The sequence below is a fragment of the Microplitis demolitor genome, chromosome 2 (genome assembly GCF_026212275.2).
Source record: "Microplitis demolitor isolate Queensland-Clemson2020A chromosome 2, iyMicDemo2.1a, whole genome shotgun sequence".
Taxonomy (NCBI): Eukaryota; Metazoa; Arthropoda; class Insecta; order Hymenoptera; family Braconidae; genus Microplitis; species Microplitis demolitor.
The window spans coordinates 14,785,770-14,809,803 of NC_068546.1; the positions used below are offsets into that span (position 1 = coordinate 14,785,770).

At 36.7% G+C, this 24,034-nt stretch overlaps 2 protein-coding genes across 3 annotated transcripts in view; one reads left to right on the forward strand and one right to left on the reverse strand.

The window, feature by feature from the left end:
- Positions 1 to 24,034, forward strand: part of LOC103575582 (uncharacterized) — a 127,125-nt gene that overhangs the window by 98,364 nt on the left and 4,727 nt on the right. For both annotated transcript variants that reach the window (XM_053736977.1, XM_053736978.1), the window contains exons 2-3: positions 19,909 to 20,076; positions 20,162 to 20,306. In XM_053736977.1, coding sequence (XP_053592952.1) covers positions 19,918 to 20,076; positions 20,162 to 20,306 — 304 coding nt within the window. In that variant the 5' untranslated portion in view covers positions 19,909 to 19,917. The remainder of the gene's footprint in view (positions 1 to 19,908; positions 20,077 to 20,161; positions 20,307 to 24,034) is intronic.
- LOC103575581 (MAPK regulated corepressor interacting protein 2) overlaps positions 1 to 24,034 on the reverse strand; it is a 68,371-nt gene that overhangs the window by 9,350 nt on the left and 34,987 nt on the right. The window lies entirely within an intron of this gene.

Here is a 24,034-nt window from a genome sequence, read left to right on the forward strand (position 1 = left end):
AGATGTTTTAACAAATTACATTGTGATATTTCTAGTTTTTACTAAAGCGAAATTGTAAAGATTTTGAAATAAAAATTTTTAACTATTCATCAGCGTAATATAGAAATTCTGTGGTAGTGTTTCAATTTTCTGGTTAATAAGTAATAGCATTGTCGTATAATTGTTCTTAATACTTAATAACATTCACAATCTTTAAGTTAGCAGACAATTAACAATTTTCGAACAGTATACAAGAATTATTAGTTAACAGTATACAATAATGAAGAAGCTTAATCAGTCATGTTAGTTGTTTGAATTAAAAATAATTATATTATTCATTCTGACATCCGTATTACATCCTGTAAGTACATTTCAATTTGATAATTTTTTTAGGTTAAATCATATTAAAAATTAAATTTAGTCTTGATAGTTGAGTCATGCTTCTAAAACCTATCTCAATATTTATAAAAATGTTTAATTCTACTTTACCAGTTGGTAAAAAAAAAGTCTCAAGAATATTCTTATCATTCCAAGAAACTGAGAATATCACTTATTCAATTATTATTACTATGTTCATATTAGTCAAGTATAAACAATAGCAACACCATCGATGAAGTCTTGAAACTATACTGCTGTTTCTTTTGTTGTTTTCAAATTTTTTTTTTATTTTTGGCAAAATTATTCTGATTTTTATTCAAATTTAGTGTATGTCAACGACCTTCTGGTCGCATCACAGAATGCTGAGTATGTATGCGATATAAAACGGAAGCTAATGGATGCCTTTGAAATTGAAGATCTCGGATACGCAAAATTTTGTCTCAGTCTTGAAATAAATCAGTGTGAAAGTCAAATCCAGCTTAGTCAATTAGGTAATGTTCAATGTCTACTCAAGCGATATCATATGAAAAATTGTAATTCGGTTTTAACTCCGTCAGAAGTAAACACGCATTTCGAAAGTGTTGGTGATAATACGAATGACTCGAGGGAAGAATTACCGTATCGGGAATTAATCGGTGCATTGATGTACTTATCGGTAACCACGCGTCCGGATATCGCGAATACCGTGTCAAGATTGGGACAGTTCATTGAAAATCCGCAAAAGTATCACTGGCTAGCCGCGAAAAGAGTATTGAGATACCTTGCGGGCATGGTACAGGCAAGATTAACATACGTGAAGACTGATATGCCATTATTGGGGTATTCAGATGCTGATTGGGGAAATTGTGTAGTTGATCGCCGGTCGTATACGGGATATGTATTTATATTAAGTGGTGCAGCGGTGTCATGGAAATCGCAAAAGCAGTAAACTGTAGCGTTATCCTCTACTGAGGCCGAATATACTAGTCTTGCGGAGGCTGCCAAAGAGGCCCTTTACTTACGTGGTCTGCTATGTGAGTTGAAATTAAATGAGTGGACTAATATTAAAATGTGTTGATAATCGTGATGCGCAATATTTAGCTAATGATCCAGTGCTTTATGCTCGCACTAAACATAGTGACATTATGCATCATTTCATTAGTAGGTGCATATGCGATGGAAAATTTACGGTGGATCATGTGTCATCAAAAGAAATGATCGCGGATGTGCTGACAAAACCGTTGACAAAAGTTAATCACGAGGAATGCTTAAAAGGCTTTGGATTTAGTACTGATTCGTAACATAGATTGTAAAAAAAAAAAAAAACGTTTGGTTTGAGAGGACGTGTTTGGACTATTTGATGTCCGCGTGACAACCCAAACGTTAGCCGAAGTGTGTTCGGGTGTAGGGATATTGCCACGTGGCAGTAATTTGTATTATACCCGATATATGTCATTGTTATAGTTAAGATGGTACTCGAAGCGAGAGTGTCGAGGTGTGTGCTTCGTATGAATCGTAAAGTCTGTGTACTGCTGTATTTTGTGACAGGGTAAATTTTAGTAAACATAATTAATTAAATAAATTTTAATTTGAATTTCGTTCCCGCCAATAACCGGCCAACGACCTCGTAAGTTACGAGTAGTGATGCGACTAGTCAACGGGTGTCGCATGGATCACTAAGGCCCGTCCGTTCGTCATTTCCTTAGTCTAAGAAAGTGGGAATAGGTTTCCGGAGTAGTGAAACGATATAATGGACTGCGGAACGAAAAAGTGTCAGAGTTGTCCAGACGGCGAGAACACCGGACGAAAAAAGCATCACCAGATTTCAATAAAAATAACCTCACGAGGAAGAGAGAGAGTACCAGGAAAACATACCGGCGGAAAATTGAGGAGTGAACGAGACACCAGAGACGTTGTCGAAGTTTTCTCAAGGTAAATTTTATAATTAATTAAGGCCTCTGATTTAATTATTAGAGGGCCGAATTAATTATAAGTAAAGTACTTAACATCTTTCTGCTAGTTTCGTGAAATTAGATTGGTATCTCAAGGCCCGTCGGCTAGTTAACCACGCTTCTCGTATTTTCCGTAAAATCTTTGCTGTGTACTCGTCGTTCTGTCGTAACTCAAAATTTATTCTATTCGAGGCCTCTCGGCTGGAATAAAATAAATTTTTCCGTCAATTATTCCATAATAAGTATTCAGGCCTGTCGGCCGCTCTAGACAAAAGTTGCCCGCGTGTAAGATCGTAAATTAAGGCCTTGCGACGCCGATTCACCGGCCGAATGTTCTAGTCAACTTTAAACGTAATTCTAGTCGCAAAATTAATCATAAAATATTTATAAATTAATGTTAAAATAATTCTAATTAAAATAATAAAATCGAAAATCAGAATTTTAAGACAGTAGAAAATTTACGGTAAAATTGTGTCGAGTGAAATTTAAGAACGGATTATTTTGTCAGTAAATTGAGTTGAATATTGAAATGTGTAGTGAGAATATTGTCAGAAAATTTTGAGTAAATTAAGTATGTAAAATTTTGAAAGCAATTGTTAAGGGAAATTTATCAGTGAAAAAATTAATTAAATAATAATTAAATTAACACCAAAATTAATTAATTAATAAATATAAAATGAATGAAATAGATCAGTGAAAATTAATTAAATAATTGTGAAAATTTGTAAACTGGAACTTTTATTAGTAAAATTTTTATATTGAAAAATCAAGTTTAATAATTGAGTAAAAGAAAGTGATGTCATTGAGTATAAAATTAAATAAAGTAAAGTAGAGTCAACTAGAGTAAGGAAAAACTGTGTCTGTGATTTAGGTCCGGTGGACATGTTAAGTTTATTTTAAATAATTTTACATCAAGGGGATGATTTTAAATTAATATTAAGGTTTACCGTCCAGGGGACGAGGTATATTTAAGTGGGTGTGTGGGTGTGGAAAACCGTCCAGGGGACGAGAAAATTATTAGTGTGTCATAAGAAACCGTCCAGGGGACGAGATAAAATTTAGTTTGTCATAAGAAAATATTAGTTTGTCATAAGGAAATTTTAGTTTGTCATAAGGAAAATTAGTTTGCCATAAGAAATGTCCAGGGGGCACAGTAGTTTGTCATAAGTATATTAGTTTGCCATAAGAAATAATTATTGTCACAAGGTTAATGAAATAAAGCAAGGTGCTTAAAATAACAAAATTTGAATTAACATTATTTCAGCCTACTCTACGATTCCTCTTCTCGCTCACAAAATATTACAAACGACCCTGAGTAAACAATTAATTTAATTTAATCAAAATAAAATCCTACAACATCCGGTTCTGGAAGGCCGAGTCCATCTTCCAGTGGCGCCCTAATATTCGACTATAATACTAGGTGCGACCAGACTTGGCAAGAATAATCTCTCTGTCATAATTTCTTTATTCATTTATTTTTAACTTCCCGCTAAGAAAATCGACGATTTTCAAAAATTTCGGGAAGTTATTGTTTTCACCCCGATTTTCGAAAATCGAGTTTTCATCAGATGTCGACGTTTTGAGGTCCTAGGAAGCTATTCTGACTATTTTCAGAATGATGTCCGAGTGTGTGTGTGTGTGTGTGTGTGTGTGTGTGTGTCTTTATTATACACACACAATCAAAAGAGCTTGTTGGCTATCAACTTTTCTAAAAACTTCAGATTATTTGATCGAATAGACTCGAAAGTATTTGCGAATTACGAAAAAAAAAATATTTTTTTTTTAGTTTTTTATTGATTTCTCAAAAACGACTTATACGATCGACTTCAAAATCTAATCAGCTCTAGTACTCAATAGAACGCGTCGATTGCCACCTCAAACATCAAAATTGGATAATTCGTTCGAGAGTTATCGCGGGAGAAAGAAATGGTGAAAAACGGTTTTTTCTGAATATTTTCGAAACGACTGACGCGATCGATTTCAAATTTTAATCAGCTCTTGAATTCAATAAAACGCGCCGATTTCCACGTCAACTATCAAAATCGATTGAATAGTTCAAAAGATATCGGCGTTGAAAAGTTAAATAAATAACATTTTATGTTGTTTTTTTCGGATAAATCATAATATAACGTACTAAAATGTGCCTGATATCATACCAACTCATCTTTTTTATGGTTTCTTTTGATCATATAATGTCATCGAACTTGGTTTTTAGTTTAAATCATATTATCAACAAAAAAATCGATAAAACGAAGTTTTTAATATTTTTATCGGATATTTCATATTTTATTGTTTCTTACATGAGTCAAAACTTAATTAAATCTTGATTTTGATCCCTGACATTGATTTCTGCCACAATACACTTATTTTACTGAACATAATCAGGAACTAAATTTTAAAAACCGCTTCATTGATGATTTTCGATTCTTAAATTTTCAAACTTCAGCAAAACAGGTAACTTGTTAGAGCTTGAAAAGATCGTAAAAAAACAATTGCATGTGATAGCATTTTCGAGCTCGAAGAGCTCGAAAATATATCTACACTAATGTTTTCGAGCTCTTTGAGGTCGAAAACAGCGGGAAGTTTTGGGGCTGGCCCGCAGGGTCAACCGACGCCCAGATTTTTTATTATATTCTCACCTTATTCTTTATTATAAATAAAACTTATTCTTATCATAGTCTGCAGTGTTTTTATTAACAATATAAGAAGTCCAACAAATCAGTTATTCCGAATAATCTTACATTATTCGATCATATCTAAATTATTTCAAAACATGTTATATTTCCACCCGCACAGCTTAATATTCATTCGGAATTCCCGTTAGATAGAATTTCTTGGAACTCAATAATATAAATTTTATATAATTATACAAAATTATGTAAAAACTTTTCGACCGAATGTAGGAATATGTATGATTGTGTATAAAATAATATATAATTTAGGCGATTCAAAAAAATGGACTTTTTTTTTTTACGATATCCCCTGTCAAATATATTCAGACAGACAAGAAAAAACGCCTGTAAAAATCAGAGCTCTTAATATTAATATTCAGAGGTCGCGCATCGCAAATTTCTACTTTCCATTTAAATAACATAGGAAAAATTAGTTTTCAATTTCATAATTTTATGTCTTAAGAACTGATGGACAAATTCTAATGACTGGACATAATTTTGTAGGAAATTTAATGCTCTACAAAAAAGGTCCTACAAAATTTTCGATAATCATACTCCTTTAAAAGTTATTTGAAATCAAAGTTGAACTTACAAAAAAATTCAATGTTTTTTTTTCTTATATTTTGTTATGAAGAGGTCAGATTTCTGAACATTTACATTTGTAAATAGTTAAGTGTATCAGTTATGAGTTCTCCATGGTAATATATTTATTTTTCAACATCGCATTATTATAAGGTTACTTTATATTGGACTCAATGGGAAAATTAATGACTAAGAAGCCCCATTAGATCAAGATATAATTATTGTTTTGTGTTATAACTCTTAGATTTAGATTTCTCATTTATAATATTTTTAAATAAACACTATTCTAAGGTTGTTTTATTACAATCTGAAAAACTACAACGATGTTCTTGTACGACTTGCAATAGATACTGTGATTGTTCTTTGTTCTTGGTTAAACAGTTGTTATAATCTTCAATCAGAGCAATACCACGTTCTGCTGAGTCATTAACTACGGAAAGTTTTCTAAAAAAATGTTGAATTAATCTTTAAATAGTAAAAATATATCAGTAGATATTATCACTAATAAAATATTAATAAAAGATTAATAGTATCATCAAAAAGAAAAAAAAACATTGAATTTTTTTGTAAGTTCAACTTTGACCTAGAATAACTTTTAAAGGAGTATGATTATCGAAAATTTTGTAAGGACCTTTTTTGTAGAGCGTTAAATTTCCTACGAAAATTCGCTTTAGTCAATGAAATTTGTCTATTAGTTCTTAAGATATAAAATTATGAAATTGAAAAATAATTTTTCTTATGTTATTTAAATGGGAAATAGAAATTTACGATGCGCAACCTCTAAATTGAATTTTTATGGGTATTGTATTATCATAAACAATGTATATTTTTATCAATAAAGTAATAATTTTTGATAAACGGTATGAGAATCTCAAAATCACAATTATAAACGATATTCTAATGCAGATAAAAATTAATAGAAAGATTAAATGCGAAATATGTCAAAACGAGAGAAAAGTATTGTTAGAAAAATCGTTAATATCAATAGTTTAATGTTAGTTTTATTACTTCAAGTATAAAAACTATTTTTTTAGATCATAAAGGTTCCTAGAAAAATTTAATTCAATGGGTTTCATACATAGTAACATCGTTTTATAAGCATTTTCTAATAATTATAATTGTAGATTCTTAAAAAAAATTAGGTTCAAATGGCTGCAGTAAAAAAGTAAACTACCGTTATCTGAATAGGATTTGACAGAAAAACTTGCCACTTGTCGTCTAATTGAATTTTCAAGTTACAGAAAAATTACTGTTAACTTAACCGTGACGGTTTGTTCTCCAACATCCTTTTAGTTGGCTTCAGAATACGGCCGCAGCTTCAAGTTAACTTGTGGTTAAGGTGGCTATCAGGGTAAATTTCATATGAAACTATAGTAAAAAATACAGACTGAAGCTCCGCTGGTGGCGAAAAAATTAATCATTGCTATAGAAAAATTATATTATTTACTGAATTATGGTATTTCTTACAACTTTTTATTCTCTGGCAGTGCTCTTTACACATGAAAAAATTTATAAAATTATTAAAAATGGGGGTGCTATAGTATATGCTGGCCTAATTTAATTATTTAAATTAGTTCTCATAACAAAAATGGGTAAAGTTTCATAATTTTATGACGAACAATCAATCATCTTTCGACTGAAAAAGGGATTTTCTTAGAAATTTTTTTTTTTGAAGTAAAAATTTTTAGAATCGTTATGATTTCGAACCGTATGCAACGGAAAAAACGATAGGTAAGAGACACAAATACAAAAATTTGTAGGATGAAGCCGGCAAAGAATGAGACAGAAATATACATACTGTTTTATATTATCGGTCTTTCCTCTTTGTGCCATGCTTCGTAGCATCCTTACTCCAGTTTTCTAAACATAGTCGCCTGTAATTAGTCAGCCAGAGCGAGAGAGCAAATGTCGGTGTGTATGTTGTAACATGATGAAAAATTCGACATCGACTCGTGGTTTGAATTTATTTGAAATCATCAATAATTACCGGATGAGCAATTTCTAGTGACATCTAGAATCAAAAATTTCTACTTAGACCAAGCAATCGATCCACAGCATGGATTGAAACGAGAGATCCGGGATAGACGCCGTACTGAACGGCCACGTTTTGGTATTTGAACAATTTATCTCGACCAAAAGAACAATTTCGATTCCGACTGAATTTGTGTATTGAACAAGTGAAACGCGTTTTGGGTAAATAATAATTAATGTAATAATTAATTATGCACAATGATTATGTGATAGTGAAATTACGCGTTAACAAAATAAAATATTATTTTATTTTATTTTATTTTATTTCATTCAAGTATTTTTTGATCCTTCGAGCCGGATATCTTTGTATTGAAGTCGAATTCAACTACATCGTCAAGAGGCCAACGTATCTACAAGTGATCGATCAGTCTAAGCTCAACGCATTGCGGAGCACGGAGTGCTGCGGGGGGTTTAGATTGATTGAAACCTTCATCGTCATCTCATCATGGCCAACTCATCGGGTAGATTGAAGCTCCAGGAGGGTCGTTTCATCTACATCACAGAGCTAGCAACCGAAGTCGAGTCCAACGTCATCTCAGCGATTAACATTCATGCTGCCAGGGCAAAACTCAACATGCTCAAGGCTAACTGGGAGAAACTCGAAGCAGACCATGAGAAGCTAGTCTCATCAAAGTCCGACGTCGCTCCAGATCATGACTACTTTAAGAACAAGTGGTATGAGAAAGCAATGAAGGCATATGTACTCTCCGAGGCCGCTCTCTCGACTCGCATTGCTGAATTGGAGGCAACGGAACCGCCAGCTGGCAACTCTCTTGCTGACCTAAGCATTCAAGGAGTTTCTCATCACCGACCATCTCTACCAGGCATCTCCATTCCAAAATTCTCTGGGAGCTTCTCTGAATGGCGGCATTTTCAAGATCTTTTCGTCTCACTTGTCGGAGAGAATTTGTCCATCTCTGCAGTTGAGAAAATGCATTATCTCTGCGCCAGTCTGGAAGGAGACGCGGCTAGTTTAATAGCCAACCTTAAGATCTCAGCAGACTCGTTTGCATCAGCATGGGACACGCTCACCGCACGGTACGAGAATAAGAGGCTTCTCAAGACTGCTCATCTCAACAAATTACGGGTCCTGCAGAAAATGGAACAGCGATCAGCCAAGGAGTTGAACCACATCCTAACCACAGTTTCAGAGTGTTTAAATGCTCTGAAAGCACTTGGCTGCCCCACTAGCACCTGGGATGATCTCATCGTGCACGACATCGTACAATTGCTTGATGTCCGCACTCGGGAGGCTTGGGAGATTCATTTGGGCTCCAGCACTGAATCCCCAAGTTACGATCAACTCAAAACCTTTCTGACTGGTTCTGCCAGAGCTCTGGAAAGCATGGAGAGTCAGCTATCTCCGAAGAAGACACCTCCCGTCAAGACCGCCTCATCAACGCCAGCCAGAAGAAGTTACTCTCAGGCATCTCAGCGAACTCCTCCAGCCTGCGTTCATCTAGCTCAGTCTGCTCCACAACAGTCTTCTCACTCATCCACGTCTTCTCAGACCTTCAAGCCAAACTTGAACAATTATTGTAGTGCTTGTTCTAAATCTCACTACATAGCCTTCTGTCCAGCATTCAGCCAACTCAGCTACAATGACAAGATGGACATAGTCCGCAGAGAGCGACTGTGCTACAATTGCCTTGGCAGGCAAAATCTGCGCAAATGCGAGATCCCCAAAAGCTGTAAGATTTGTGAGGAGAGACACCACACGCTTCTTCATCAAAATCCCGCACCAGCCACGAAAGTCATATCAGAATCTCCACAAGATTCTACTCCAGCTACTGCCAGCTCAGCTCAACCACAATGAAGGTTAGGTAGGACTTCTCGGAGCATTCGTCGACCTCTCAAGAGACAGTGTAACGCGTCCACTCAGACTGAATTCACCTTTCCATCTACTGTCTGTGAGACTTCTCAAATAATTTATCAGGAACAGACATCTCAGACAACTCAACAACCGACTTCTCAAACAAATAGAAAAAGGACTTCTCATCCAGTGTCAACAGTTCAATCACGAACAGCAGTGCTACTAGCTACTTGCAAAGTAGTTGTCATATCACCAGACAACACTCAACATCAAGCTCGTGTTCTCCTACACCCAGGCTCCGAACTGACACTAGTATCTTCAACGCTAGTCAATAAGTTTGGACTTCTCAGAAGGCCAGCAGCAATTTCAGTACTGGGAGTTGGTAGCACCTCACCCGGCACAACTCAAGGCCTAACAATACTCAATCTACAGTCCACACATTCGCACTCTCAGATACAACTGAACGCTCATATATTACCTCGAATTACCACTCACATTCCATCAGTAGTGGTTACTAACCAAGACTGGTATCACATCAACAAATTAGAACTAGCTGACCCAGACTTCCTAACACCAGGTCCAGTTGACATCCTCATTGGTGCAGACAATCTCAGAAGCATACTCAGATCATCTCGGTTAGTCATCAGAGGTATCTCGGAACCCATGGCTATGCATACTATTTTTGGATGGGCAGTTCTGGGTCAAACATCTATTGAGTCTAAAACAAAGCCTTTGCGATCTTTTCATTTGACGAGTAACGAGGATCTACAAGATACACTCACCAAATTTTGGGTACAAGAGGAAGTCCCAACTATATCAGAGCCACAACTAAATCTAGCAGAGTCAGAATGCGAAGAACACTTCACTGCTACGCATTATCGAGACAATTCTGGTCGCTACGTTGTACGACTACCTCTAAATTCAGACGTATCACGATTGGGTGACTCCAAATTAACTGCGCAACGATGCCTTCAACGTCTTCTCAAACGACTCTCCTCAGATGCAACTCTTAAAGAACGATACATCAAGTTTCTTCAAGAGTATGAAGACCTCGGACATATGGTTGCTGTACCGTTGAACGCTCCAGAGCCTCCTCATACGTATTATCTTCCGCATCATGGAGTATTACGTGAGCAGAGCACCTCGACAAAGCTCAGAGTAGTCTTCAATGGATCCAGCAAAACGTCATCTCAAGTCTCACTCAATGACATTATGCATACAGGTCCCAAAACTCAATCTGACATTTTCGACGTCTTGCTCTACATCAGACAACACAAATACATTTTCATTACGGACATAGTCAAGATGTTCCGTCAAATTAAAGTTGAGAAAGATGATTGGGACCTTCAGCGTATTCTCTGGGTAGACCAAGACTTCAATATTCGAGCCTATCAACTAACTACCGTCACGTATGGTACACGGTCAGCTCCATATCTTGCTTGTCGAGTACTGAAGCAATTAGTAGCTGATGAAGGCCCTAACTACCCACATGCAGTCGACACAATTCTCAAAGGCAGTTACGTCGATGATATCTCAGGTGGCTCAGAAACTCTTGAACAACTCAAGAATATTGCTACGCAATTAAATAACATGTGCCTCTCAGCTTGCTTACCACTTGACAAGTGGAAAAGCAATCATCCTCAATTTTCACCACCAAGTACCTCAACTCAAGCAGCTCCTGCTGTTCATACGTTCGAAGATCTCACCTCAAAGATACTAGGTATCACATGGCACCCTCATGAAGACATCTTTTCGTTTCAAGGGAACATCTCATTCAAACAAGCCATTACCAAACGCGCCATTCTCTCCGAGGTGGCACAACTCTTTGATCCACTTGGACTTATATCTCCAGTAGTTATTCGAGCAAAAATTCTGATGCAACAACTTTGGCTGGAAAAGATTGGTTGGGACGACACACTAACGCCTGAAATAATTCACCAATGGGAGAAATTCAGAGACGATCTCAAGACACTATCGACAATCAAGATACCCCGGTGGTTACACTTGCACTCTCAAGCCTATTCAATAGAAATTCATGGGTTCTCAGACGCGTCTCAGTTAGCAATGGCAGCAGCAGTCTACCTCAGAGTGACAGATTCAGACTACTCCTCAGTCGTCACGTTAGTTTGTTCAAAAACCAAGGTCGCACCTCTTAAACGTCTCACTATTCCAAGACTGGAATTATCAGCGGCTGCTCTACTTGCAAACCTCGTAAAACACACTCAGAAGACTCTCAATCTCAATGATGTGCCAGTATTCTTATGGACAGACTCCTCGGTTACCCTTGCATGGGTGAAAAACAATCCAATGAGATGGAAAGAGTTTGTGGGCAATCGAGTATCAGCCATTCACGAAGCTACTTCAAATGCTCATTGGAGATTCACATCAGGAAAACTCAACCCAGCAGATTGTGCTTCCCGGGGCTTAAGCGCTTCCCAACTTATTGAGCACGTGTTATGGTGGACTGGGCCACCATGGCTCTCGCAATCTCCAGAATTTTGGCCATCAGCGGTTGCACCGTCTCCAGAACATGATTTGGAAGAAAGACCAGGCGTTTCACTTACAGTAACGTCTCATCCAGTATTATGGGATCTCATTGACTTACCTCAAGTCAAATCCTTCAATAAAGGCCTTTCCAAGTTGCTTCGAATCACGGCAATTTGTCAGCGAGCCATCTCCAGATTTAAACGGGTACCAAATGCTAGTTTAGCCATCTCACCAATTAATCCAGCTGACTTAGAAGCTGCAAAGCTGTTCTGGATACGGGAGACGCAACGGGCATACTTCTCTGCTGACATCAAAACTATACAAGCTGGCAAGGGACTTCACAAAAATCATGCTCTCTCTCGACTGACGGCAATGGTTGACCGCACTAGTATATTGCGAGTTGGAGGTCGTCTCCAGAATTCTCAACTGTCGGCGGACAGCAAACACCCAGCTATACTGCCCCGGCATAGCAAGCTCTCAGCTCTAGTCATCGCAGATGCTCACTCTAAAACCCTTCATGGTGGTACTCAGTTAACTCTATCTTACGTCAGAAAGACTTGCTGGATCATCGGTGGCCGAGCTCCCATAAAATCATTCATTCAACGATGCCTCGTGTGTGCTCGAATACGTGGAGTTCGAGCTCAACAACTCATGGCGCCGCTTCCAACCTCTCGAGTAACTCCATCTCTAGTCTTTGAGCATGCTGGAGTCGATTACGCAGGTCCTATCGCATTAAAAACATTTTAAGGTCGAGGTGCAAAAAGCTTCAAAGGCTGGATCGCAGTCTTCGTGTGTTTCACAACGTCAGCTATTCATTTAGAAGCGGTTTCAGACTACTCAGCAGAAGGATTTCTCGAAGCATTTCGACGTTTCACCAGTCGTCGTGGAATCTGCAAAACTCTTCGAAGCGACTGCGGTACAAATTTTAAAGGTGCTGACGCTATGCTTAAAGACCTATTTCGACAAGCAACAAAGGAATCTCAAGAGCTTCAACGGATTCTCACAAACGATGGTACAAAGTGGATTTTCAATCCACCTGGTGCGCCTCATATGGGTGGAAAGTGGGAAGCAGCAGTCAAGTCTGTAAAACATCATCTTCAACGAACCATCTCAGACAATCTTCTCACTTTTGAAGACTTCTCAACCTTTCTTGCACAAGTAGAAGCTGTACTTAACTCCCGACCGCTCAGTGCGCTATCAGATGATCCGGACGACATCTCAGCATTAACTCCAGGACATTTCATTCGCGGAGAAGCTTTGACTACAATACCCGAACCATCATTATCCTCCGTACCAGAATCAAGACTTTCTCATTTCTAACGAATTCAAAAGAGGTTCCAGACTTTTTGGGACAGGTGGTCAACAGAATGCCTTCAAGCTCATCAGTCAATCTCCAAATGGCAAAAGACTCAAGACAACATTCAAGTTGGCTCATTAGTACTTCTCACTGATGAGCGACTTCCACCATCAAAGTGGCCTCTCGCTCGGGTCATTCAGCTTCATCCTGATAGTGATGGATTGTGTCGAGTCGTAACAGTCAAAACAGCTACTTCGACTCTTACTCGGCCGATAGTTAAGCTCGCTCCGTTGCTAATCTCACCTCATCAAGACGACTCGCAAGAAGAAGATTCTAATTCCTCACAAGGTTGCGGAATTGGGGGGGAGAATGTTCGAAATTAAGTCATCGACGTTACGCGGACCATGGAGAGATTCCATGGCTCATCAACTTCGCACGGACCATGAGAGAGACTGCTCGCTCTCAGTACGCGAACGACCAATAGGAGTTAACTCGACCCCCTCCACACTCAGCTAAGACTTCTTATTGGCCAGCGCTTAACTTTTCCCCTTCTCTTTGAAAGCCAGGCATCTCATTGGAGCGCAGATACCGATGTCTCCCACTCCGTCGAGAACATTCTAGAAGCCGGACTCTCGGGTATAAAAGAAGGTGATCTGAGAGCGGCAAACTATTCCATTCTAATCAGTCCTACTGTGAAGAATACTCTCCAGATAGCGAGCAAGGCTATCAGCGATTTAGAATAAATATTCAAGTGAGCAAGGCTTGAATATTTCTCCAGCTGCATCTCGACACCATCAGTTCTTTTTAGAACTTTCTCGTCAAGTTCTGACTAGCTCGTCTCCGGGCTAGTCTCACTAGAACTTGTTAACTTCACTAGACCTCAGGGTCTCCAGCTAGACTTCTCTAGCAAACCAAACGGTTCTTCTAAGAACCAGCAGTCAACTTACATCGTCGTCTCCAGCTTCAACGTCCATCTCTCAAACGGTCTTTCTCAAGACCCCGACGGCCTTTTTCAAGGCCACCAAATTTGAACTTGAGAATTCGCTTCAATGTAAAGTTCTACCGGCAGACTACTCGTTGAACATTTTTTGATTTCTTGCTTTTTAGTAAGAAGTCCATGTGGTGTGTTATTATTTAACAGTGTTATGAGTATTTTTATATCTTGTTGTGCTAAATAATAAATTTTATAAGATGCCGAAATGTACCGAAAAAATTCAACAGAGCGTAGTCGCGGGTTTCGTGCGCTTAAAAAACGATTATTGAACAATCAAAATAGATGCTCAAAAATCAGTGTTAATGTGACTGATGTAATAAATGGTAAGTGTAAATATTTTTTAATCCTCTTTTAAGTATAAACTAATATTTCAATGTTTTTCAATCAATAAATTTAATTTTTATTTTATACTGATCATAGATTATATATGTAACCTCAATAATTAATTTAATTTCAAATAATCTAATCGGAAAAACTTAAAAATTGGATAATTTAATTTTAAAAAATGTACTCATTTTACAATTCATGATTTAAAATATTAAAAAAAAATTGATTTAATTTAAACTTATATTTAATAACTCTTAAAGTAACAAAATGATTTATCATTTAAATTTATAGGAAAAAAAAAAAACAATTTTAAGAAGGATAAATATTTTTGAATTATAAAGTAATTGTAAAAAAATTTTAAATTAAAAATATATTTTAAAAAAATAGTAATTTCATTTTATACTAAAGGGTGGATAGTTTTTAAATTGTACATATAATTTCATAACGATATTTGAAAATAATCATCATCTTAAAATGAGTTTTTAGAATTAATTTTATATTCATTTTTTGAATTTACAATATAAGAAATTTTTGTCACTTAAGGAATTGATTCTCAATACACAATCGATAACTCTTTACATACTTTGAATTGTTTTTTTTTAGATAACCCTCCCGTAGATGTACAGCCAGAAATTCCATACTCACGGTTTCGTCAAGATAAGTTTGCTCATGAAGAATTTAACCACACGTTTTTAAACAATTAACAAATTTTAAAAATTAAAATTAACTGGAAATTATACATAAAAATTTGATCAAATATACCCCCAGAGGTATCCCGAATTCTCGAAAATAATTATGATAAAATTCCGATGATTTTAAGTGGAAATTTTAACATAAATTTTGTATCAGATACAGCGCTTTCTTTGATTGAGTTTCTCGATACAACATTTAATTTAAAAATGTGTAACAATTGCACTCAATCAACTACGAGATCAACAACGGTAATAGATGCAGTATTCCAAAGATATATCAACCAAATTGAAACTATAACATTTGTATCGTATTTTAGTTATCATAAGCCTCTTGTATTATTTGTTGAAACTGAAAATATGGAACTTAAGCAATAAACTATGTAACATATGTTAAATAAAATATAAAATATCTATTAAAATTAATCAAAATACTTCCATTTTAAAACAAATTTTAAACTTTCTAATTATCCTACCCTTGTTATATATACTTATCTCATTCTTTTGTCGATTTACTGAAGTTTCACTTCTATCGTGTGTGAATCGCACACACACACACATTTTTTTTTAAGTTTTTAAAAATTGGAGCTGTCTACGGTATAGAGACACGGTAGGCTCGTGCCATGACATTTCACAAATATACATGTGTTTGATTTGAACGTGTACTTGGCGCGAGACACTACCGTGTCTCCTGATGACAATTATATTGGTGATTTGTATATAGAGCTTAGTGTACGTGGGCAGGAATGCCGGGAACATTGCGTTCCTAGGTGTATGATAAACATAAATTCGTCAATATTGCCGGTCATAAATCTTTCTGATAGTCCACTCATTATAAATAAAGAGAAAATTGTTGCCAGAGCTGAACAGGCTCGAGAGGGGGCAATAGACGAGCGTAAAGTTCGAGAAATCAGTTCAAGAAAGTTTCAATTATTAGACGAATATAGAGATTGCTTTACGTTTAACATAGGCAAGTTAGGGCACACAAATGCCACAGAAACAAAAATAGAATTGATGGAAGATAAAGTCGTGACTTACAGGCCGTATAGATTATCGTATGCCGAGCGGGAATAAGTACGAGAGATGGTCAATGAGTTAAAGGAAAATGGCATTATTCGTGAATCCAATTCACCGTTCTCAAGTCCTATTCTACTAGTTCGTAAAAAGAATGGCGAGGCACGTATGCGTGTTGATTATCGCGCGTTAAATTCAATTACAAAGAAAAATCACCAACCGCTACCGCTAATAGAAGATCAACTTAATTAACTACACGGGGGCTCGTGGTTTACAAAGTTAGATATGTTCTCGGGGTACTATCAGGTACGAGTAGCAGAAGAATCGATCGAGAAAACTGCGTTCGTAACACCAGACGGGCAGTATGAGTTCCTCCGCATGACGTTTGGACTGGCAAATGCACCCTCAGTGTTTCAAAGACTCGTGAATCAAATAATATCACCTCTTAGAGGAAAAATTCATGTTCTTGTATACATGGATAACATTTTTATACCATCAACAGATGTACAAACCGGTCTTGGAGCATTGAGATGCGTGTTAGAACAAATACGGCATGCTGGACTAATTTTAAAGTAAAGTAAATGTACATTCTTGCAAACAACGGTCGACTACCTGGGGTACGAAATAAATGCTGAAGGGATTAGGCCGGGTGGTCATAAAATCGAAGCGGTCGCACATATGCCAGCACCCAAAGATTTGCATGGAGTTCAAAGATTTATTGGTCTAGCTAGTTTCTTTAGAAAATTCATACAGAATTTTACTGTAATTGCCAGACTCTTAACTCTGCTTGCAAAGAAAAGTGAAAGTTGGCGTTGGGGCGATGAACAGAGGGACGCATTCGAAACACTAAAAGAAAAATTTATAAGTAGACCCGTGTTAGCATTATATAAGCATGGGGCGGAAACCGAGTTACATACCGATGCTAGCAAGATCGGTGTAGGCGGAATATTATTTCAAAAACAGGACGATAGAACGTTGAAACCCGTTGCTTACTATAGAAGACAAACAACAAAAGAAGAACAGCGGTATCATTCTTACGAGCTCGAAACACTGGCGGTAGTGAATAGCCTACAATGGTATCGTGTCTATTGATACGGAATACGTTTTAAAATTATTAGCGATTGTAGCACATTGAGAGCAACGTTTGTTAAGCGTGATCTTCTCCCTCGCGTCGCGAGATGGTGGCTTCAATTACAGGAGTACGATTGTGCGATCGACTACCGAGCAGGTATAAAGATGCCTCACGTTGACGCGCTGAGCCGGAGTCCGGTCACGTCGGAGCAGGATGCCGCGAGGATTGACGATATCGGGTTATTGCGTATAGAAACGAGCGATTGGCTGCTGATTGTATGCACAGATACAGGATCGACGGTTAAAATACGTAAGGGAGGTTCTAAATGCTGAACCTAAAGACGCCGAGGATAAGCAAGTTCACAGCGAGTTTAAACTTAAAGACAATCGAGTATTTCGGAAGGTAGACAAAAAGGGTTAAGATAAGTAGTACCGCAGGCGGCGAGGCGACAGATCGTTAAGTTATGCCACGATGATATTGGACATGTGGGGCTTGACAAAACGTTAGAGAAATTGCGCAGTGATTACTGGTTTCCGTCAATGAAACGTTATGTCAGGCAATACATCAGTTCATGCCTAGATTGTTTATAGAATAAAGAACCGGCTGGAAAAAGGCCAGGTCACTTACATCCCATAGAAAAGGTCGCCGAAGCCATGCATACCGTACATATTGACCATTTAGGGCCCTTCGGGCCGAGTACCTGTAAAAATACTCAAATACTCGCAATGGTAGATTTATTTATAAAATACGTATTCGCACGTGCGTTGAAGAGCACACAGACTTTACCGGTTATAAAATTTTTAAGCAACACCGCGGTCACAGGAGTTGGTTATCCTCGACGCATAATTAGCGACCGTGGCACTGCGTTCACGAGCAGGGCGTTTGAAAATTTTTGTAAAGAGAAAAACATACAACGCGTTAAAACTGCGGTACAGACACCTAGGGCAAACGGGCAGGTAGAAAGGTACAACTGAACAATATTAAGTATGCTGTCTGCGAGTGTGGAGGAAGAACCTCAATGGGATTGTAAATTACCCGGGCTAATCTGGGGATCAAATAACACCGTAAATAAGGCAACGGGGAAACTACCTTCGCAATTGTTGTTCGGGTTTCAACCACGACATTCAACTGAGTCACGTGTGTTGAATGAGTTGGGTGAGAGTGTTTATATTTATGATCGTAGGAATGACGTTCAGGAGGCACAAAGGGTTATCGAGCAGACTCAGCAACAGCAGGCTGCTCGTTACAATCGGAAACGAACTTCACCTCGAGTGTTCAGATGTGGCGACATAGTAATGGCTAGACGCGTTGTAAGCTCAAATGACGGGCTGAGTAAAAAATTACTGCCGAAGTACACTGGGCCATATCAGGTCACCAAGGCCCTCGATAAGGACCGTTATGTCGTTGAGGACGTCAAGGGAGCGGAGTGGACACAGAAACCCTATACTGAGGTATTTCCGGGCGAGAAGCTGAAGATGTATGGTACTGAGGACAGACTCTAATTCAACACCTGCGCTGCCGGGTATATCTACATTAAGGCAGAAAGGGGCTTCTAGAACTACGAAAAGTCACAGAGTATGACCTACACCGGTTAATGGTGGTTCTAGAGGCTGAACTATCAGAGAAACTGCGAAAAGTCACACTTGTGTGACCTGCACCGGTTGATGGTGGCTCGGGTGATTGTAGTTTTGTTGATCTGGCAACATGATAACTTTGCCACGGTCAATAAGACAGACGCATGGTACTACTCGGAAAACGTCGAGTAGCCTCACACGGCTTAGCATGTTGCATGAAATTAAGGCAGCTGGACTGTACACACGGCTGTCTATTCGCATGTTGCGCATTGTTAGAAGCCTAAATTACTAATAATTCCTACTGTTATAGAGAAACGCCGAGTGACTCGGAGCATGGCCTCCGCGTCTTCTCCACCAGATGCTGACGTCCCGAGGACGTGACGGATGTCAGGAAGGCCGACTGTAAGCAGCGACAATCCTCACAGCCCTTGCTCGAGGTTGCGGGCACTTGGGACTTGGGCTTAGACGACAGTATAACGTCAATCACGCCCCCATAGATCGGCTACCCTCACCAGCTACAAACAGTGGGACTAGAGGACAGCAAGGAGAGATGAAGTTCCAGCGCGACCCCCGATACCCTCGTCACGTAGTGACCCATCATGTACTACCCTTACGCATACCCTGAAGCTTATTGTTATTATAGTTTATTATATATATATTTACACTACCACTTTACACAGCACATTGTAATAGCGTATATTATATAAACAAAGTACTATCAAAGTGAATTATATTTAAGTTATCGTTTTACATTACTATGTCAAAAACTCAAAAACTGGATTTTTGGAGTATCGCTTGATTACGATGCGAAGCAGTTCAAGCCTATCAAAGAGAGTGTATTCAAAGGCAGCTTTAAAACGAAAACAAAAAAAAACTCATTCCTTGTCTTCTTAATTTGTTTCCGAATCACAAAAGCAGAAATAAAGCAAAATGTTTGTTGATTATTGATTAAAGTTTAATTGATCAAAATCAATTAAAACTAATTAATTTCATTCATATAATTTACGAGAAATTCAACTATATGTATAAAATATTTTTATTCTTTCATTTACTTTAATATTATTTTAGATTTCTGTAATGAGCAATTGTAATCCAACCGATCAGAATAAAGGAAAAATTATCACGCTCCTTGAAAAAACAAGAAATTTTAGATGGCAGTGGATTGAACAATTGGGTCCCACAATTTCAGAAATTTTCGCTCATTATTCACGTCTCTTGAATTATGACGGAAAAATGGTAAGATCTTTTGTATTTTAATTTACAATTACATTTTATTATTTCTGATTGGAAATTGAAATTTAATTATTGTATTTAATTACAGTTTGAACGGGAGTTTGATTCTCTATATCCTAACTTAGCAGACAACTTCTTAGAAAAGTTTCCTACGTTTTATGCTCCCCATATTTATCATAATGTTAAAGAATGTAAACCAGCTTCGTACACGGAATCGACTATTATCACAGATGGTGAGTAAATATTTTACATACGTACTTAACAGTATGATTTAGTTACTGAATTGATGCTTTCATTTATGTTATTTTCAATATTTTTAATATATGAAATTTTCTATGCAATATATTATACTGCAATTTTCTATATTTTGTTGTAAAAAAATTTGAGGGCTTAATGATGTTGTGTATATGACTGCCAGTATTAAATTTGCCTCGTTAGTCATAGTACGACTGCGCACTCGGCTTCAGAATTGACAAAAGTTCATATCCAGTTCTTGTCGACGACTTAAGTCAATATCCTGAGGAAGGCTTCAAGAGCGCAAGTCTCGAGTATAGAGGGCGTTTCACCAGATTATAAAAATCAGGAACACTCGGCCTCTTTCTGTTTCGTTGGCCGGACACCATTCTGAAAGGATTTTCTATTCCATCAGGCCTGGTAGGCCTCAATCTCTGTCACCACTTGAAGACACCATATTTGGGTTGCGGTGCAACTTACAAAGTATCAAGGAAACATCGGCCGTATCATTGTCAACTTCGATACTTGAGGTGGACGAGTCTTGGTCGGCGGGAGAGCCCTTATTTACCTAGCTTATGGTAAATATTGTATCAAATGCATTGGAAGGTCATGTCGTTATGGAGGATTGGATCAGTTCGAGCAGGAAGGATGGAAGTCTGGACACCTCGCCTTAGATTTGGGATCACAAGTGTGCAATAAGATTATTCCAGTGTATTGTACGCGAGGCAAACCGTTAATTGAAATATTTTCATTGTAATTAGTTTTTCGGGTAAATTTATAATTGTGAGATGTGTGAGAGTGAGTCAGCCACGTGGACATAAGTTTTATTACGCCATTTTGGGCACATGTTACACTGAGTGAAGTAGAGTCCGTTTAATATTGTCGGGATTGAATATTAATGCTATAGAGTGACATAGATTCTATTTAACGTTCGAATTAAATGAAAATTAATAGTTCATCAATTGTTCATATTATAACCACTGAGTATGGATAATCAAATTTCTTATTCTTCAATTAATTATTCCTAGTGACCAGGAAACGGGTGGATACCTGACCCTGACAGTTTCGTTATATACATAAGCTAGCCTAACCAGTCGACTCTCTCTTGGTGGCGCCTAACATGTAATCCTTGCCAGTCGCTATTGTGATCGTGACTTGAAGGTGTGGGTCACCTTAGCCCACCAATAGGTCCACGGTGAATATATATATATATATATATATATATATATATATATTAGGGTGGCGCAAAAAAACCGACTATTTTTTTTTTTACGAGCCTCTTATGAGAATTTGTTGGTTTATGATATTTTAAGAAGATTCTCCAAAAATCAGCTCGATAAAAAACTTTCAAAAGCTCGCTCACAAATTTTGAAGATATCAAAAATGATCGAAATTCGACTTTTTTATTTCAAATTTTTTTCTTTCTCATAGCAGCAATAGTTTATATTTGAGGAATCATGACTACGTTGGAAATTTAAGCCCAAAATTGAAATTTCTAAACCTCGCTCAAGAATTTTGAATGTTTCCGAGTACTGTCTTTTGAACATTTTCGAGCGACCCTTAAATATTAATAATAAAGCTTCTTGATTTTTTCACCATCAAGGTTTTTTCGCTTATTCAAAACTTACCAAATCTTATTGTTTAAGACAGTACTGTATATTTTTGGTTATAAAAAAGTTATATTTTACTGAAATGGCAATAATTGAGTCATAAAAAATACAACAACTAATTCAAACTATTAGTTACGAATTATCAGTTAATATCCAAAATTCTTGAGCACCGTTTAAATATTTAAATTTTCGGCTGAAATTTATAGCATAGTCATCAATTTACAAGTATAAACTATTGCTGCCACGAGAAAGAAAAAATTTAGAAATTAAAAATTCGAATTTCAATCATTTTTGATATTTTCAAAATTCGTGCGCGACCTGTTGAAAATTTTTTATCGCGCTGATTTTTGGAGTATCTTCTTAAAACATCATTAACCAACAAATTTTCATAAGAGACTCGAAAAAAAAAATAGTCGGTTTTTTTGCGCCACCCTAATATATATATATATATATATATATATATATATATATATATATATATATTAGGGTGGTCCTTAGCAGGGATGTTTTCGAATTTCTTTGTTCCCAGGGGCTCGAATGCTTCTAAATGGATAAAAAAAAATTCCCTCAAAATTTGAGCTCTTAATATTAACTCTAAGATAGTCCGCATTCCAACCCAAAGTTTCTTATGCAAATAACATGGGAAAAAATTCTTTCGTCCTTCAAAATTTTATAACTTGGGGAAAGCTAATTCTAGAATAATGAAATATATCTAGTTTTACAGAGAATTTACCGCTCTACAAAAAAGATCTCTAATGATTTCTCGCTAAGTTTATTAGTTCAAAAGTTATTCGAGCTCAAAGTTTAATTTTTATATATTTGTCAATATTATTAAGTATTTTTATGAGATATCTACGTGTGCTATAAAATTTATGACTTTTTTTTTAAGTTATTTTATTTATGATTAATGTATGTTAATATGAGTTTCAACTTCCCGCTAAAAAAAGTTTAAACTTTCAAAAATTTCGGGAAGTTATTGTTTTTACCCCGATTTTCGAAAATCGTGTTTTCATCAGATGTTGACATTATGAGGCCCTAGAAAGCTATTCTGACTATTTTCAGAACGATGCCCGAGTGTGTGTGGGTGTATGTGTTTGTGTGCGTGTTTGTGTGTATGCGTGTGTTTGTGTTTGTAAACTCTTAGTAACTTTTTAACTAATGAATCAATGAGGATGGTTGAGGCGGCAATCGAAAGAACGTGTTGATCATCTTTCCTAAGAATTTCAGATCATTTGATCATGTAGACTCGAAAATATTGGCGAATTACGAAAAAAAACAATTGTTTTTTTTTAGTTTCTTAGAGATTTCTCAAAAACGACTTGAATGATCGACTTCAAAGTCTAATCAACTCTAGAATTTGAGAAAATGTGTCGATTGTCGCCTTAACCATCCATATCGATTCATTAGTTAAAAAGTTACTAAGAGTTTACACTCACAAACACACAGTTATACGCACACACGCACACACACCCACACACACACACATACTCGAACATCATTCTGAAAGTAGTCAGAATAGCTTCCTAGAGCCTCAAAACGTCAACATCTGATGAAAACTCGATTTTCGAAAATCGGAGTGAAAACAATAACTTCTTGAAATTTTTGAAAATTCACAATTTTCTTAACGGGAAATTAAAAATTATATTGACATTAATTGATCATGAATAAAATAACTTAAAAAAAAATGTCATAAATTTTATAACACAAGTAGATATCTCATAAAAATACTTAATAATATTGACAATTATATAAAAATTAAACTTTGAGCTCGAATAACTTTTGAACCAATAAACTTAGCAAGAAATCATTAGAGATCTTTTTTGTAGAGCGGTGAATTCTCTGTAAAAATAGGTATGTTTCATTATTTTAGAATTAGCTTTCCCCAAGTTATAAAATTTTGAAGAACGAAAGAATTTTTTCCCATGTTATTTGCATAAGAAACTTTGGGTTGGAATGCGGACTATCTTAGAGTTAATATTAAGAGCTCAAATTTTGAGGGAATTTTTTTTTTATCCATTTAGAAACATTCGAGCCCTTGGGAGCAAAGAAATTCGAAAACATCTCTGCTAAGGACCACCTTAATATATATATATATATATATATATATATATATATAT